Below are 15,520 nucleotides of genomic sequence, written 5' to 3'. Positions count from 1 at the left end.
AAGGAGGATTTTCATCTCTCTTTTTCATCAGGCTGTGAATTCCGTAAGGCCTGCGGCAATGTCATTTTTGAATTCCTCACATCGTTTTCCCCAAAGCCTAACCCAGTGCCTGATACATAGTAGATGCTCAATAAATATTTGAGGAGTGAATGGAATAATCAGATATGCATAAACCCCATTTTCAATAATGTGGAAAATTTGCCAGATTGAAATGATGAGAGACTTAATTAAGGCAGTAGCGGTGACAGAGCGGCAGGAGGGGCAGGCATAGATTAAAGAGATACTGTTTGAAGGGGGTATCCCACTGCTGAGCCCGCACTGTCAGTGATGACTCCAGAGATCTGACCTGGGGTAGAGTGCGTGTTAGTGCTGCACCCAAGAGAGGGAATGCAGGGAGAGGAGCAGTTAGGGAGGGAGGAAAAGATAATTACACTGAGCTTGCCTTTCTTGGGGAACTTCCAACTCTCCCACTCATGTTCTTCTGGCCACTATTCAACTTCCAAGGAATTTCTAAGACTCCCCATTCTCCTTATCTATCTGAGAGATTGTTGCTATACCACCCAAATGTGAGGTGGTAAATCTGAAATGTCCAGCTCATCATGGGCGGCCATAGTTGCATAATCACTTCAGTTGCACAGCCAGGCTGTTAGTCAGGAGAGCTAAGGGGTTGTTAGCCAGGGGTTGCCAGGGGTTGTTTTTCAAATGACTTACTGTCAGAGGAATGGCGTTGGTCCAGAACCTTGAGTTCCTGCACCGTGACTCTCCTGTTAGGGCTTCCCTAGGACTCTACACAGCGTGGACCTCTCTAGCAACATTGGATCAGCTGAGATATAGGGCCAAACAGAAGTCAGCTTGCATTCCAGCATGGACTTGCTGCAGAGGACTCTCTTGCTCAGGGATCTACTCAAACTGGCAGCCATCCATATCACCCAATAAACGTGTGGCACCTGTATTCCCAAATGTGATGTATGCTGCGTCCAAAAGCCAGAAACCCACCAAGTGCTCTGCCTCTTCCCTGTTAATAGGAATTGCAGGGTACAATAGCTTACCCTTCACCTTAGAGAGGTTGTCCCATTATGGGCTAGACCTTTGAACCCATAAAAGCCTTATGAGGGACTTCCCTGGTGGTACAGTGGTTAACAATCTGCCTGCCAACGCAGGGGACATGGGTTCAATCCCTGGTGCAGGAAGATCCCACATGCTGCAGAGCAACTAAGCCCGTGCGCCACAACTACTGAGCCTGCGCTCTAGAGCCCGTGAGCCACAACTACTAAGCCCACGTGCCACAACTACTGAAGCCCACGCGCCTAGAGCCCATGCTCCACAACAAGAGAAGCCACCACAATGAGAAGCCCACTCACCGCAACTAGAGGAAGCCCGCGCACAGCAATGAAGACCCAATGCAGCCAAAATAAATAAATAAATAAATAAATAAATTAAAGAAAAAAACCCTTATGAATGTAGTAGCCTCTGATGTTTGTAGGGTTTAACTCTCAGCCTCTGGCATGCATATACCCACCATGGTATTGAGTCCAGTACTTCTTAACCTTGAATATACATACGATTACCTGGGGAATCTGAAATGCAGATTTTGATTCAATAAGTTTAAGATGGGGCCCAAGATTCTGCATTATTGGCCCCCATTTTTTTCGTTTTGTTTTGTTTTTTAATTTTTTAATTGAAGTAGTGTTGATTTACAATGTTGTTTCTGGTGTGCAACAAAGTGATTCAGTTATACATATGTATAAGGTCCCTATGTTTTAATTCTTCCTTTATCTATACCCTTTGCCATATAACATTGAAGTTTTTCCACTAGGGGAAAAGTAGTGTCAATCCTCATTATTCATGGGTTCTGTGTTTTGAATTTATCTACTTGCTAATATTTATTTGTAACCCCCAAATCAGTACCCATGTCGCTTTCAAGGTCATCCACAGACATGCTCAGAGTGGCAAAAAAAATTGAGTTCCCAGCTAAGGTCAAGCAAGTCTGTGCTCTGCCTTCTTGTTCGAGGTCTTGTATTGGAAATGTGTCCTTTTTGCAGTCTATTTAGTGCCACATTTTTTGGGCATTTTTGTGCTTTTTGTTGATGATTTCACTGTATAAAATGGCCCCAAGCATTGTGCTCATGTGCTGTTTTGTGTTCCCACACACAGGAAGACTGTAATGTGCCTTATAGAGAAAATACATGTATTAGATAAGTTCCTTCAGGCATGAGTTACGGTGCTGTTAGCCCTGGGATCAGTGTTAAAGAATCAACAATATAGATTAAATGTGGGGACTTTCAACAAAAATACACATAAAAAAATGTGTTGTTTTGTTGATTAAAATGTGACCAGAGGCTCACAGGAACCTAACCTGTTTCCACTAGGAGCAATGGTTCAGTATTTACTAACTCAGCATTCGTGGTAGCTTCATAATGAGAATTAACTGTGTATTTACCCAGTCCTTGACATTGAGTTCAGCCATGTGATTTGTTTTGGTCAATGAAATGGGGCAGAAATAATTGTATGCCAGTTCTCAATCCAGGCCTGAATAAGCTTCTGCTTGCTGTTTGTACTTGAGTCATCACCTGGAGAAGAATGAGCTTGGGCCAGCCTGCTGGTTCCAGGAAGAGAATAAGGACACTTGGAGCATAGCAGAAACACCTCAGCTGAGCCCAGCCTCCATTGGCCAACTCACTGCTAACCCCCAAGACATGTAAGCTACATAAATGTTTGTTTGTAGTATGACATTGGGAATTTGTGGGGGGGGCAGGGCTTTTTTACACAGCAACGCCTAATTCCTATATCTACCAAAAATTTTCATACTCAAATTCAAAGGAGTAGTCAGATAATTGATACAGCTGCCCCAAATTCTAATAACCAAATAAAAACATGCAGTTGTACCTCCAAAAAATGTTATTTCCTACATGACTAAACTCATAGTTTCATTTTTTTCAGCAACTGTTGCAAATTCAGCAGCTTCTATTCAAACACATTGGGAAGTTTTTGACAAACTGATGTTTGATGTCTTAATGAAAGTATTTGAGACTAAAAAACTGCTCTCTCATTTTTATAAATTTCTTTCTTATATTCTGAGGGATCTGGCAACTTCTCCAACCTTGAACTGAAATAAACAACACTTTTGTTTTATCTACTCAAGTCTATCCACCTTTTTAGGAATTGTAATTTGGTTGATTTGTAGGAACACGTGGAATTTTGGTCGTTCCTCCAATAACCCATATTTGCCTTACTGATCTAAGTTTACAACCCACTGTTCTCTTTCCATGCCTGGTTCCATTCCTGGTAACTTTTTTTATGCCAAATCACAGCATAATCTTTTTTTTTTTTTTTAAAGGAACATTTATTTATTTATCTATCTATCTATCTATCTATCTATTTATTTATTTATTTTGGCTGCATTGGGTCTTCGTTGTTGTGTGCGGACTTTCTCTAGTTGCGGCGAGCGGGGGCTACTCTTCGTTGCGATGTGCAGCCTTCTGATTGTGGTAGCTTCTCTTGTTGCAGACCACGGGCTCTAGGCACGCGGGCTTCAGTAGTTGTGGCACGTGGGCTCAGTAGTTGTGGCTCGCGGGCTCTAGAGCACAGGCTCAGTAGTTGTGGCGCACGGGCTTAGTTGCTCCTTGACGGCATAATCTTTTTAAAGATATTTCACATGGCATTTAAACATAGTATGTACACAGCCAGCAATACCCGTGATTCAATAGAAGTGTTGAACAGCTCTAACCAAGTTCATGTACACACCTGCAAAAACAGCTGAGTCACACCTGCTGCCTGCCTACCTGCCACTGTAAGGAGCCATCTGATGCAATGTGCAGTATGATTTCTGAGGAGTCAAATGCGAAAAAATATGCATCTAACAATTGATGAAATTCTGTATTTGTACAACACCTGACTTAATCGAATAAGGTTGTCATTGCAGTCATAACCAGCTCAGGGAATCTTCTAGGATGAGGCCTCACCTGGCTTTCCTTAGGGCTATGGTGGGCGGGGGGGGGGGGGGGGGGGGGGCGGGGCGGGTCAATTTCGCTACACACCTGTAACTCATTCATGGCACACCACCATGATTACTCTTAGATTACTTATCTTAATAGGAATACGTCCAGCTGTCTTCATGCTGTATTTGCCTTTAGCATTTGTTGCATTGCCAAATAACCATCCTAAAACATAGCCTTTTTGCAATACTTAAGAACGTATCGGGACTTCCCTGGTGGCACAGTGGTTAAGAATCCGCCTGCCAATGCAGGGCACATGGGTTCGATCCCTGGTCGTGGAAGATCCCACATGCCTTGGAGCAACTAAGCCCACGAGCCACAACTACTGAAGCCCGCGAGCCTAGAGCCCGTGCTCTGCAACAAGAGAAGCCACCGCAGTGAGAAGTCCGCGCATCGCAACGAAGAGGAGGCCCCGCTAGCAGCAACTAGAGACAGCCCGCGCGCGGCAACAAAGGCCCAACACAAACAAAAATAAATAAATAAATAAGAAAAAAAATTAACTTGAAAAAAAGGACACATCAAAACTTAACATAGGGCTTCCCTGGTGGCGCAGTGGTTGAGAATCTGCCTGCCAATGCAGGGGACACGGGTTCGAGCCCTGGTCTGGGAAGATCCCACATACCGCGGAGCGGCTGGGCCTGTGAGCCACAACTACTGAGCCTGCGCGTCTGGAGCCTGTGCTCCACAATAAGAGAGGCCGCGATAGTGAGAGGCCCGTGCATCTCGATGAAGAGTGGCCCCCGCTTGCCGCAACTAGAGAAAGCCCTCGCACAGAAACGAAGAACCAACACAGCCAAAAATAAATTAAAAAAAAAAAAAAACTTAACATAATTTGGTCTCATCTGTCCGCAGTATGGATGAAAAATTGTCCACACCTGATCAGAAATCACGACTAACATAATATTGTTGTGTTTCTATAAGCCAGGCCCTTAATCTATTTAGGTCTCATTTTTAAAATGAGACTCTATAAGTTCCCCTTAAGCCAGAGGTTAAAAAGTATGTCTTGCAGCTTTCAGGTGAATGTGTGACGCGGCCAGGGGAGCTGAAAGAAGAATGTGGGACAGTGACAATCTGAAACACGTAAAACCTATCTAAACGCATTGCCATCCAGTTTCTGATAGAGTTTGTCTTACTTGCTTTGTTTTGTTTTACATATGTAGGTCCGTCAAATTTGGCCCCAAATCTAACAATCTGTGGTACGTACTCTGCTTTAAGCTCTAAAACCTCTATGATTCTAGCATCAGTAATCATGCTTATTCTCCGTTCTGCATCGTTGCTCAGGCTGCCCGTGGATTTCCACCACTATCCACTTCCCGCAACACCCCTGCAACACACACACACACACACACACACAATCATCCATATTCTTCAGTAGCCTGGAGTATAAATAGAACATTCAATTAGCACAAGGCAACTGGAAAAGGATTTCAGCAGGTACACTGGGAGCGCTAAGCCCCTCTGGAGTTCTCTGAAATTAGATTGCAGACCGTAAATTAAAACCAGAGATTGAAGTTTTATCTATTAGTTAGCTGATATTGCTTAACATTCCTGAATTTCTATTTTCTCAACTTTAAAATGGAGATAATTTGTGATCTAGATAACTTATAGGCTGCTTTTGAGGATTGACTATCATGACGATGATAATAGGAGCTGGTATTTATTGAGTACTCGCCATGTTCAGGAACTTTGCTATGTGCTTTACATATGGGATCTCATTGAACCTTTCATAATGCCTTGTGAGACAAATATCTACAGCCTGATTTTTACAGATTAGAAAGCCGATCTCCAGAAAGTCTACCTTTACTCAAGGCGTACGGCTGAGTGGTAGAGGGTTTTAGATTCAGGCCTATGTGACTATAAAGCTCCCAGCACTTCGTGTTGTCCCCCACGAAGGAGGGTGACAAAAAGCATGCCCACCCCACCTCCAGCTAGGCCAGTGAAATGAATCCGAGTGACAGAAGTTAATCACAAAACTAAAGGTCCCATTGTCATCTCCCTCGCAGGACAAACATCTGTGGGGAAGAGGGAGCGGTTGTCCCGCAGCTTCAAACTCGGTTAGCATCAATTTCTAACAACTCTGCGCAGCTACAAGTCTGCGCTTGCTCAAAGGGCGCCGTGGGCTGCACCAGGAAGAGTCCACGTCCGTGGCATAAGTAGGGAGAGACGGCATCCAAAAGATAATCTATCCTTCCCTTCACAAGGTATCTGCCAAGTTTTCGGACCTTTTTCCCTACAGTATATCCGTTGTTACTGATCAGCTCCATAAAACTAATGTCTAATTGAGATTAAGGAGGAGGTATACGAAGATGTTTCTGCCCTCCTCCCCCCACGTCCGGTGCGTGCGACGGGCCGCGAGGGGCGGGAAGAGGAAGCGGAAGGGTTGGTGGCCCCGGGAGCTTCCACCTGAGTGGCTGGTGGGATTCCGGGGCGCTGCTATGGAGGGGTGTAGCGAGCCACAGCTGGATGCTAAGGCCAAGGTAAGACCTGGCCTGGAAGGAGCCGGGGCAGCGGGCTCCGGAGCAAGAAAGATCGTTCCCTAAATTGTGTTTTCTGCTTCCATTTCAGGTCACCAACCAGGTGAGTGAGTGGCCATCCCTCCGCGGCCTCCGCCGGCCTCGGCTGGACAAGTGGCAGGCGGCTGCACCTGGTCCTCCGCCCGCCCCTGGCAGCCGCGGGACGATGCCACCGTGAGCCTTCCCCAGCTCAACCCCAAACCAAGGCCCGTGTCCGTGAGCCCGTGCCTTTCCTTCCGGCACCCTGCATTGCTCCTTCCACTGGGCTTCTGAGGTGGTAGCCACTGCCATTGTAATTTAATCTTCCCCACCCACTCCAGCCCGAAGAGTACAGACCAAATATTGTTCTTCCTTGATTAAGCGCCGTTGTATTCGATACTAGGTACATAGTATTTGGGGATGTAATATATATAGAGAAGAAATTATCAAAATTTCCAAAGATAGCTGCGCAAACATTTTCTTAGGTCTTTAAAGAGCAGTTTGTGGAAGAGGGAGAGTTTATCTCTTTAACCTTTCAGTGTCTGTATTTTTATGCTTGGAATAAGAATTTGATTTTTTAAGTGTGTCTTAGGACTGTCTCTTTGTTCTGAGTGTTCCTGTCCTGTTTCAGCTAATAAACTTTTTAGGCAAATAGCTTATAACACTTCCCAGAAGAAGCGTACTAAAACTAGAGTATTTGAAATACACTAGTTACCCAGGACCACAAAGTATAAGAAAGGGCTGAGATAGATAATGAGAACACAGGGGCTGAGAGATGTCCTTTGACTGCTCTCTGACATCTGTCTCCAGCTGATCTTTCTGTTGTTTTTGAGGATTCCTGGGAGATAGGGGGAAACTCAGATAGCAGTCAAACCCCTATCTGGCTTTGCTCTGAGTTATTGCTCAATAACTTTGATTCAATCTCTCAGAAATCATCTTATCCATTTATTATACTTACATTAAGTCATATGTTTATTTGTGTAAGATATCCTGAAACTGAATTATACTAGAGTATAGGGTTTTAAAAGTTGAACCTTTTGGGGGTGTGTGTAGGAGGAGGTGTGTTTAAAACAACACAAATTTATTCTTATAGTGCTGGAGATCAGAAGTCCAAGATTAGTCTTGTGGGACTAAAGCCGAGGTGCCAGCAGGGCTCTGTTCCTTCTGGAGGTTTTAAGGGAGAATCTGCTTCCTTGTCTGTTTCAGCTTCTAGAGGCTGCCTGTGTTCCTTAGCGATGGCCTCTACTTCCATCTTCAAAGCACATCATTCCAGCCTCTGCTTCTGTCATCACTTCTCTTTCTGCCAGCATCATATTGCCTTCTCTGATTCTGACCCTCCTGCCGCCTTCTTATAAAGCCCAACTGGATAATACAGAAAAACCTCCCCACATCAAGATCCTTAATTTAGTCATATCTACAAGGTCTGTTTTGTCATGTTAAAATAACATATTCACTGATTTCTGGGGATTGCAATGTGGACATCTTTGGGGACTGTGATTCAGCCTACTACACATCCCTTCCATGCAATCGTTCACATGTTATATGATTGTTTACATAGAAAAAGCCAAGATAATTTACAAGTAGATTATTAGAAATAATATTAGAGTTTAGGAAGGTGATTCACTGTTTTTTCGTAGTTCAGAGTTGAAAAACATTTTTTTAAGGATGTCATTTACAACATTAGTAGACTGTAAAGTGCATTGCAATAAATCTAATAAAAGATGTTTAAACTTTTATGAAGAAGATTATAAAAAGTGATTGACTTCCAGTTTCTGGTCCAGTGTGTAAGGAGTTTGGAAGTCATTGCTCTGCCTTAAAATAAGTGAAAAGCTGAATAGACTGAAAAATTAACAGTTCTTCTTGGATAAGTCAGAAAAGTGAGGTCACAGGGCAAACTCCTGTCTCCCAAATTGGAGAGACAGGTGAATACAGAGAAGCACAACTTAACCAGAACAGAAACCTCCGTGAAAACCAGTGCTAGGGGTAGGAAAACCTAAACCACAATTGATGAATTACTGGAGGCTCAGCGTGGACAAGTCTGAGTTAAAATCTCAGGGACCCACCTACACCCCAGTCATTAGGGGGACCTCACACTTTTGTGAGTTTCACCTCCAGGAACTCTTAACTTGAACCTTTTTATTCATAGTTCATGATGTGTTTTTTAAATATTATATTGCTAGACAAAATGATTATGTGTATTCAGCAGTCTTGTAAGGGGGGAAAAGCCTTGACCTAGCAGTAAGTCATTTCTGTTTGTAGTATATGCTTTTTAAATGTACCAGATATAGCTAATTTTTAGGGCTAATACTAGTTTAAATTCCTTGAGCTATAATACCTTCTCTCTTTCTTTAAATATTTCTCACCAGTATAAGAATCAGCAAGGTTAACTGGGACCACACCTCCCGTGAGAGCGCAGACCCCGCCTACAATCCATCAGAATACTGTTTTCTCTGCCTCTAAAAATATTCTCTAAATTTCCCTCCCCTTGCTGCCACCTGAGTCCCAAGCACCACCCTCTTGTGTAGATACTGTAATGGTCTCCCAATTGAGTCTTTTTGTTTTCCTTCTTAAACTTAATGCCCTGTTCATCAATCTGGAGGAGACTTTTGCAGTCTAAGTTAGACCAGGTCTCTTCCCTGCCCGAAGCCATTTAAGAGAGTACTGTCTCACTAGAAAAATGTCTTAAATATTTTCCTTGACCTAAAAGCCCTTCAAAACGTGATTCTTCGTCTCTTACCTCTCTTCCTAGCTCACGCCACTCCAGCCATGCTGGCCTCATTGTTGTTCCCTGCACAGGCCAGGCATGCTTCTCCCTCTGTCCAGAATGCTCGTTTCTCCAGTTATTCATGTGGCTTTTTCCTTCACTTGACTCAGGTGTCTTTCTATTCAAAAACCACCTCCTTACAGAGGTCTCCCCCAGGCTCTATCTAAACAGCCTTCCTGGTCACTCTGTCCCCTTACCTGCATTTAAAAAAATTATTTTTATAACACTTAGTACAACCACATTGTATATGTATTTGCTTATTGTCTGTCTTCCCTACTAGAATGTAAGTTCCTGAGGTCAGGAACCCTTTGTTTTATTTTTTATAGTCCCAGTGCCTAGAACATAGTATTATTTCGTAAATATTTAACTGAATATTGGGGCATAGAGACATAGTAACTTGCCCAAAGCCACATGGGTAGAAGGTAGCAGAGCTGAGATTCAAACTCAGATCTGTCTAACTTCAGAGTCTGAACTTCTTAAATTTAACAAACCATTGTGCTACCTTGTCCAGCCCCAGAAGGTCTAAGGTTATTCATTACTTTACATTCTGATGCTGATAGTCACTGTTTTGAAGTAATTCACGGTTCTTTTTTATAGATGTCTAATTAGAACTCCTTATCATAGATGAATGATTGTTTCTATTGTTGCCACATTTTATTGTTTTCCTGCTTGCCAGTTTTATGGTATAAATCAACAGAAATATGTATATTGATGCACAATATCTAGTGCCATTTTCCCTCTTCCATATATGAGACGGTGACTTAAGTCTTTGTACAGTTTGTGTCATAGTTCATACATGTATGGCTGTTTTTGTTCTTCTTTGTGTCCTGTTGGGTGCTACAAGTCATGTAAGGATGTATGAACTCCCCTCAGGGAGTTTACAGTCTAGTAGATGGTGGGGGAGGGAGACAGATCCACAGATGACTACTATTCAAGTCAGAATGTTCTAAGTGCTGGGGTGTAAGAAGTGACGTGACCATTCATAGAAAAGTTGAGTAAACCAGGAAAGACTTTACAGAGCAGGCAGAATTTGAGAGGAGTTTTGAATTTTAAATAGATGTTTGAGAGTTGTATTCCAAGAGGAATGAGCTGCATGAGCAAAGGTTTGAAGACTGAAAGATAATTTAAAGAGAGGATGCGGTCCAGCTTGAGCACGAGTGGGAAAGCTGTTTGGGACTGTGCTGTGAGATGACTTAAGTGCTAGGGGAAGGGTTAACTAGTTCCTGAGGCAAATTTATAAGTAGTGTTTAGAGTCCATCCTGTGGTTTGGAACTGAGGAAGACTCTAGGCAAGAAACTGATTAGGAGGCTGCAGTAAAATTGAAGGCAAGCCTTTTTTTTTTAAAATTTATTTAATTTATTTATTTATGGCTGTGTTGGGTCCTCGTTTCTGTACGAGGGCTTTCTCTAGTTGTGGCAAGCGGGGGCCACTCTTCATTGCAGCGCGCGGGCCTCTCACCACCGCGGCCTCACTTGTTGCAGAGCACAGGCTCCAGATGCGCAGGCTCAGTAATTGTGGCTCACGGGCCCAGCTGCTCTGCGGCATGTGGGATCTTCCCAGACCAGGGCTCGAACCCGTGTCCCCTGCATTGGCAGGCAGACTCTCAACCACTGCGCCACCAGGGATGCCGGAAGGCAAGCTTTTTAAAAGGCTTTTTAACAGTGAGATTGGGAAGAAGGGAATAAATGTCCGTGGCCTTGGCCGAAATAAAATCTTGAGTACCTAGCGATTCATAAGTGTTTTGTGTAAGGGAGAGAAAAATCAAAGTTGACTGAAGTTTCAGACCTGAGTCACTTAGAAAATGGGGGTCATCAGAAAAGAAATGAGGATTAAAAACCTTTTTGAGGAAAGCTGATACTTGTTTTGTGTTGCATGACAGTAGTACTGTGAACTTAGTAGTAGTGATTGTGTTTAATGGGAAACGCTTTCTTTTTCTGTATTATTTTTACTGGTGGTATTAACACTAACCAAATAGGAAACATTGTTTTGATTATTTGTATTTGCTACAATTTCTGTAAACCAATATAGTTCAGATTGTATAGTTTTGAGAATTCATTTTTGATAAATCGTGTATCGTAGTAAGTTTATTAACAAAGCTATTTTCAGCTAGTTGTGTTTGCTCTGTTTTAGTTATCTGTCACCGCATAACAAACCACCCTAAACTTAGTGACTTAAAACAGTTGTTTAATTGTCTCTCATGAGTCTTTGGGTTAACTGGGCTTAGCTGGGTGATGGTTTCTACTCCTCATCATGTCAGCTGGGACTTCAGTCATCTAGGAGCCTTCAGTCATCTAGGAGCCTTAGCTGGGTGGAAGTGAAGAGGGCTCACTCACATGCTAGTCATGACTTGGGCCGTGAGCTGAGCTAGAGCTGATCATTGGCATGACTTGGTTCTCCTTCATGTGGGTGCTCACATCATGGTGGCTGGGTTCCAAGAAGGAGAGTCCCAAGAGCCAGCATTCCATGAAGAAGGAAGGACACACTTCCAGTTCTCCTAAGGTCTAGGCTCAAAGATTCCAGAACACCTCTTCTGCCATATTCTACTTGTCAAAACAAGCACAGGGACAGCTCAGATTTGTGCAGAGAGAAAATAAGCTCCACTTCTTGATGTGAGGAGTGCCGTGCACTTACAGAGCGGGGTGGAATTAATTGCTGGAGGCTATCTTTGGAGACCCAGTTACGACATACCCCAGAACTTCTAAACAGTTCAACAGATACTTATTTGAATATTCACTTTCTATCAGATAATGTTCTAATAGATTGAGTAGTAACTAGACTCATAATGCCATTTCCTTGGGGACACGGGATGAATAAGTTAACATAATTTTAGAAACCATTAAGTGCTACGAAGAAAATCAAAGCATGGATGAAGGTGCCATTAAGCAAGATGAGAAAGGCTAATGACTTAGCAAAAGTTGTCCACTTAGGCTAGAGCTAATATGAATTTTCAAGTAGAAGTTTGCTAATAACTCATGCCATAATATCTGCAGATACAAAGTACTAAGCACAGAGTTTAGCACAGCACTGTCCAATAGAACTGTCTACGATGATGGAAATGTTCTCTGTTGGCACTATCCAGTATGGTAGCACTAGCCACACATGGCTCTTGAGCACTTTGTACGTGGCTAGTCCAACTGAGGAACTGAATTTTTTATTCATTTTAAATTAATTTAAATAGTCACAGTTGGCTAGTGGCTACTATACTGGACAGTTCAGGCCTAGCATTTAGAAGATGCTAAACACTCTTGCCCTCTCCCAGACCTGTCTACTTTCTTGACCTATTAGGACTTGGTTTAATTCTGAATGGTAGTCATGTTGCAGCTAGGTATAATGAAAAAGGCATGGAATATGGAATCAGACAAATTTGGGTTGAATACCAGCTCTATTAGTGTTGTATCCTTGGATGAGTTTAATCAGTCTTTTCCTCGTAGTACTTTGGGAGAGATTAATGTGTGCAGAATGGTTAACATTTTTTCCATTAGAAAACTTTCATTTAGAAAAGGAGAGAACATAAAAGTGTGTATTTTGTGACTCTAGCTATAAAAATTGCATACAAAGACTAGAAACAGGGACACAGGAATACGAACATAGTTTTTAAGATGATGGAGGTTTGCACGATTATTTTTTAAATTTTCTCCTATGTTTTGAAAAATAAAATTTAAACTGAAATGGTCTGAAAATTTTTTTTCTTTGTAGACAGTTTTTTAAAAAAAATTATTTATTTATTTATTTATTTATTTATGGCTGTGTTGGGTCTTCGTTTCTGTGCCAGGGCTTTCTCTAGTTGCGGCAAGTGGGGGCCACTCTTCATCGTGGTGCGCGGGCCTCTCACTATCGCGGCCTCTCTTGTTGCGGGGCACAGGCTCCAGACGCGCAGGCTCAGTAATTGTGGCTCACGGGCCCAGCTGCTCCGCGGCATGTGGGATCTTCCCAGACCAGGGCTCGAACCCGTTTCCCCTGCATTGGCAGGCAGATTCACAACCACTGTGCCACCAGGGAAGCCCTGTAGACAGTTTTTATAGTGATGTTTTTATGTTACCAGTAACTTCAGCCACCATATCAACTATTTTTAGTGTGACAGACTACAGCTAATTTCTTTGTTTACCTCTTAATCTATATTTGCTTTCTGATTATTTTTCTTCTTTGTATTCATTTTACATCTGGTTATTCCTATTTTTTTACTACTAGCTGCTTTTCCTCTGTACATTTTTCTTTTTAAATCATTTTCTTAATTCTACAAGAATTTTGAGGCTGTTACTTCATTTCAATATTCTCCATAGCGATGTTCGCCCTGTTTTGATTTTTTTGTTTTTTCTTTTTTTATTCTTTTTAAAATCTCCTCTGTAGTTAATTCCTATTTAAGGCTCAACCACACTTATTAGAAGGTTTGCTTTTATTGATAATTTGCATTTAAATGTTCAGTTCAGAATTTGGGAAATTCTCATCCCATAAACCTAATCCCAGCTCTTGTACTCATGAATACCAACTTTGCACAGTAAATGGCAGCTCTCCCAATTTCCCCACCTGCCAGTTTCACCATTGTAATGGTCAGTGAATTCCAACATTGTGTTCCTTAATTGCTTTTCTGCTTGAAATGTTCTGGATAATCCAGTGTTTTATTTCATACTTTTAGAGTCAAATAAGCAATGTTTTATCTCCCATTTTACTATGGACAGTAAAAATGGAACTTCTTGCATCAAGGAGTTGTATGGGCCAAATATGTTTAAAAAGTGTTAAGTTACTTTCTTGAATATCACCATTGAACTGATATAAAACTGTATCTCTAATCATGTACTCCCATGAATTCTGTTCTTGAATTTTTATCCACTTATTGAGCATTCCTATTTAGATATTCCTTATCACTTTAAAAAAAATTTTATTGGAGTATAGTTGATTTACAATGTTGTGTTAGTTTCTGGTGTACAGCAGAGTGATTCAGTTATACATATACATATATTCATTCTTTTTTAGATTCTTTTCTCATATAGGTTAATTATCACTTCTTGATAATACTTTTGGACTTAAAATATAAAAAGTCCTGATTCATATATCATATATTCTCCCAGTCATCTGGGCTCAAAATTTTATAGTTGTCTTTGATACCTCCCTTAACTGTAGATGATCATCAAGACCTAGTGATCCATTCTTTATAGGATCAGCTTAATCCTACTTGTCACCACCTTAGTTCTGGCACCTAAAACCTCGTACCTGGATCATTGTATTCTGCAGCCATCAGATGAATATTTTTAAATCAATACTGTCATACCATTCTCTGAACTCAGAAACTTTCAGAGATTACCCATTGCCAACAGGAAAAGTTTAAATGACTTATATGATAATGTTTTTCATAGTAAGATAAAATAGAGTTGACCCTTGAACAGCGCAGGTATTAATCCGTGTATAATTCATAGTCGGCCCTCCATATCCTAGGTTCCTCTGCATACATGTGGATTCAACCAACTGCAGACCGTGTAGTACTGTAGTATTTACTATTGAAAAGTATCTGTGTATAAGTGGATCCCTGCAGTTCAAACCCACATCGTTTAAGGGTCAACTGTAAATGAGAGTATTCTGAAAACTTGTACAATTTGCAAAAAATTACTGGCCTCTTGATTCTTGATCTCTTGTCAGCCTTATTTTCCATACTTCCTTATAAGAGCCTTTCACTTTCAGACAGTATGCTCTATCCCTCAGCCAGATATGAACTATTTTTATCTCTAGTTGGTTCAGCTTAATATTTATTAAGCACTTATTCTTTGCTAGGTGTGTATTTATGGAATATATAAATAAAACACATTTTTTCCTCTCAATTTCAGTTCTGTTATTCTTCAAAACTGAGCTCTGTCTCCTCTAAAGCTTTCCTTTGATCACCTAGCCTAAATAAAATTTTCCTTTCAACCAGAAATGTGGAGCTCACTGACGTATCCTCCCCTCCCCCTGCTATATGTGCAAGATAACATCTATACCAAAACATGCATAACATTTGGACTGTTTAATGAATAATTTGACTTTTTCCAGTTTTATTGAGATATAATTGAAATACAGCTCTGCATAATGACTTGACATACATATACTGCAAAATGATTACCACAGTACATCTAGTTAACTTCCATCCCCTCAAATAGTTACCAAAAAAACGGGTAATTTAAAGGTGAACATCTGTGTCACTACAATCAAAACTCAAGAAATCGAACATTACCAGTACCGCAGAAGCCCACCACATGCCCCTTCCCAATCATATCTCTCCCACCCTCCTCCCTAGAGGTAAT

General features: G+C 41.6%; 1 protein-coding gene across 4 annotated transcripts in view; it reads left to right on the top strand.

Moving 5' to 3' along the window:
* The first annotated feature begins 6,366 nt into the window (after window positions 1-6,366).
* COMMD6 (COMM domain containing 6) overlaps window positions 6,367-15,520 on the top strand; it is a 38,915-nt gene continuing 29,761 nt past the window's right edge. For 3 of the 4 annotated variants that reach the window (XR_011071051.1, XR_011071050.1, XM_068526836.1), the window contains exons 1-2: window positions 6,367-6,472; window positions 6,561-6,572. Coding sequence is in view for 1 of the 4 variants with exons in the window: in XM_068526836.1 (XP_068382937.1) it covers window positions 6,431-6,472; window positions 6,561-6,572 (54 nt within the window). In the remaining 3 variants the exon portion in view is untranslated. Of the gene's footprint in view, window positions 6,473-6,560; window positions 6,573-6,603; window positions 6,783-15,520 lie in introns of those variants that run through there. The other variant, XR_011071053.1, reaches the window with a different exon arrangement.

Source organism: Eschrichtius robustus, chromosome 18 (genome assembly GCF_028021215.1).
Source record: "Eschrichtius robustus isolate mEscRob2 chromosome 18, mEscRob2.pri, whole genome shotgun sequence".
NCBI lineage: Eukaryota > Metazoa > Chordata > Mammalia > Artiodactyla > Eschrichtiidae > Eschrichtius > Eschrichtius robustus.
The sequence above is the reverse complement of the archived record's forward strand: the minus strand, read 5'-3'. Positions and strand labels throughout refer to the sequence as shown.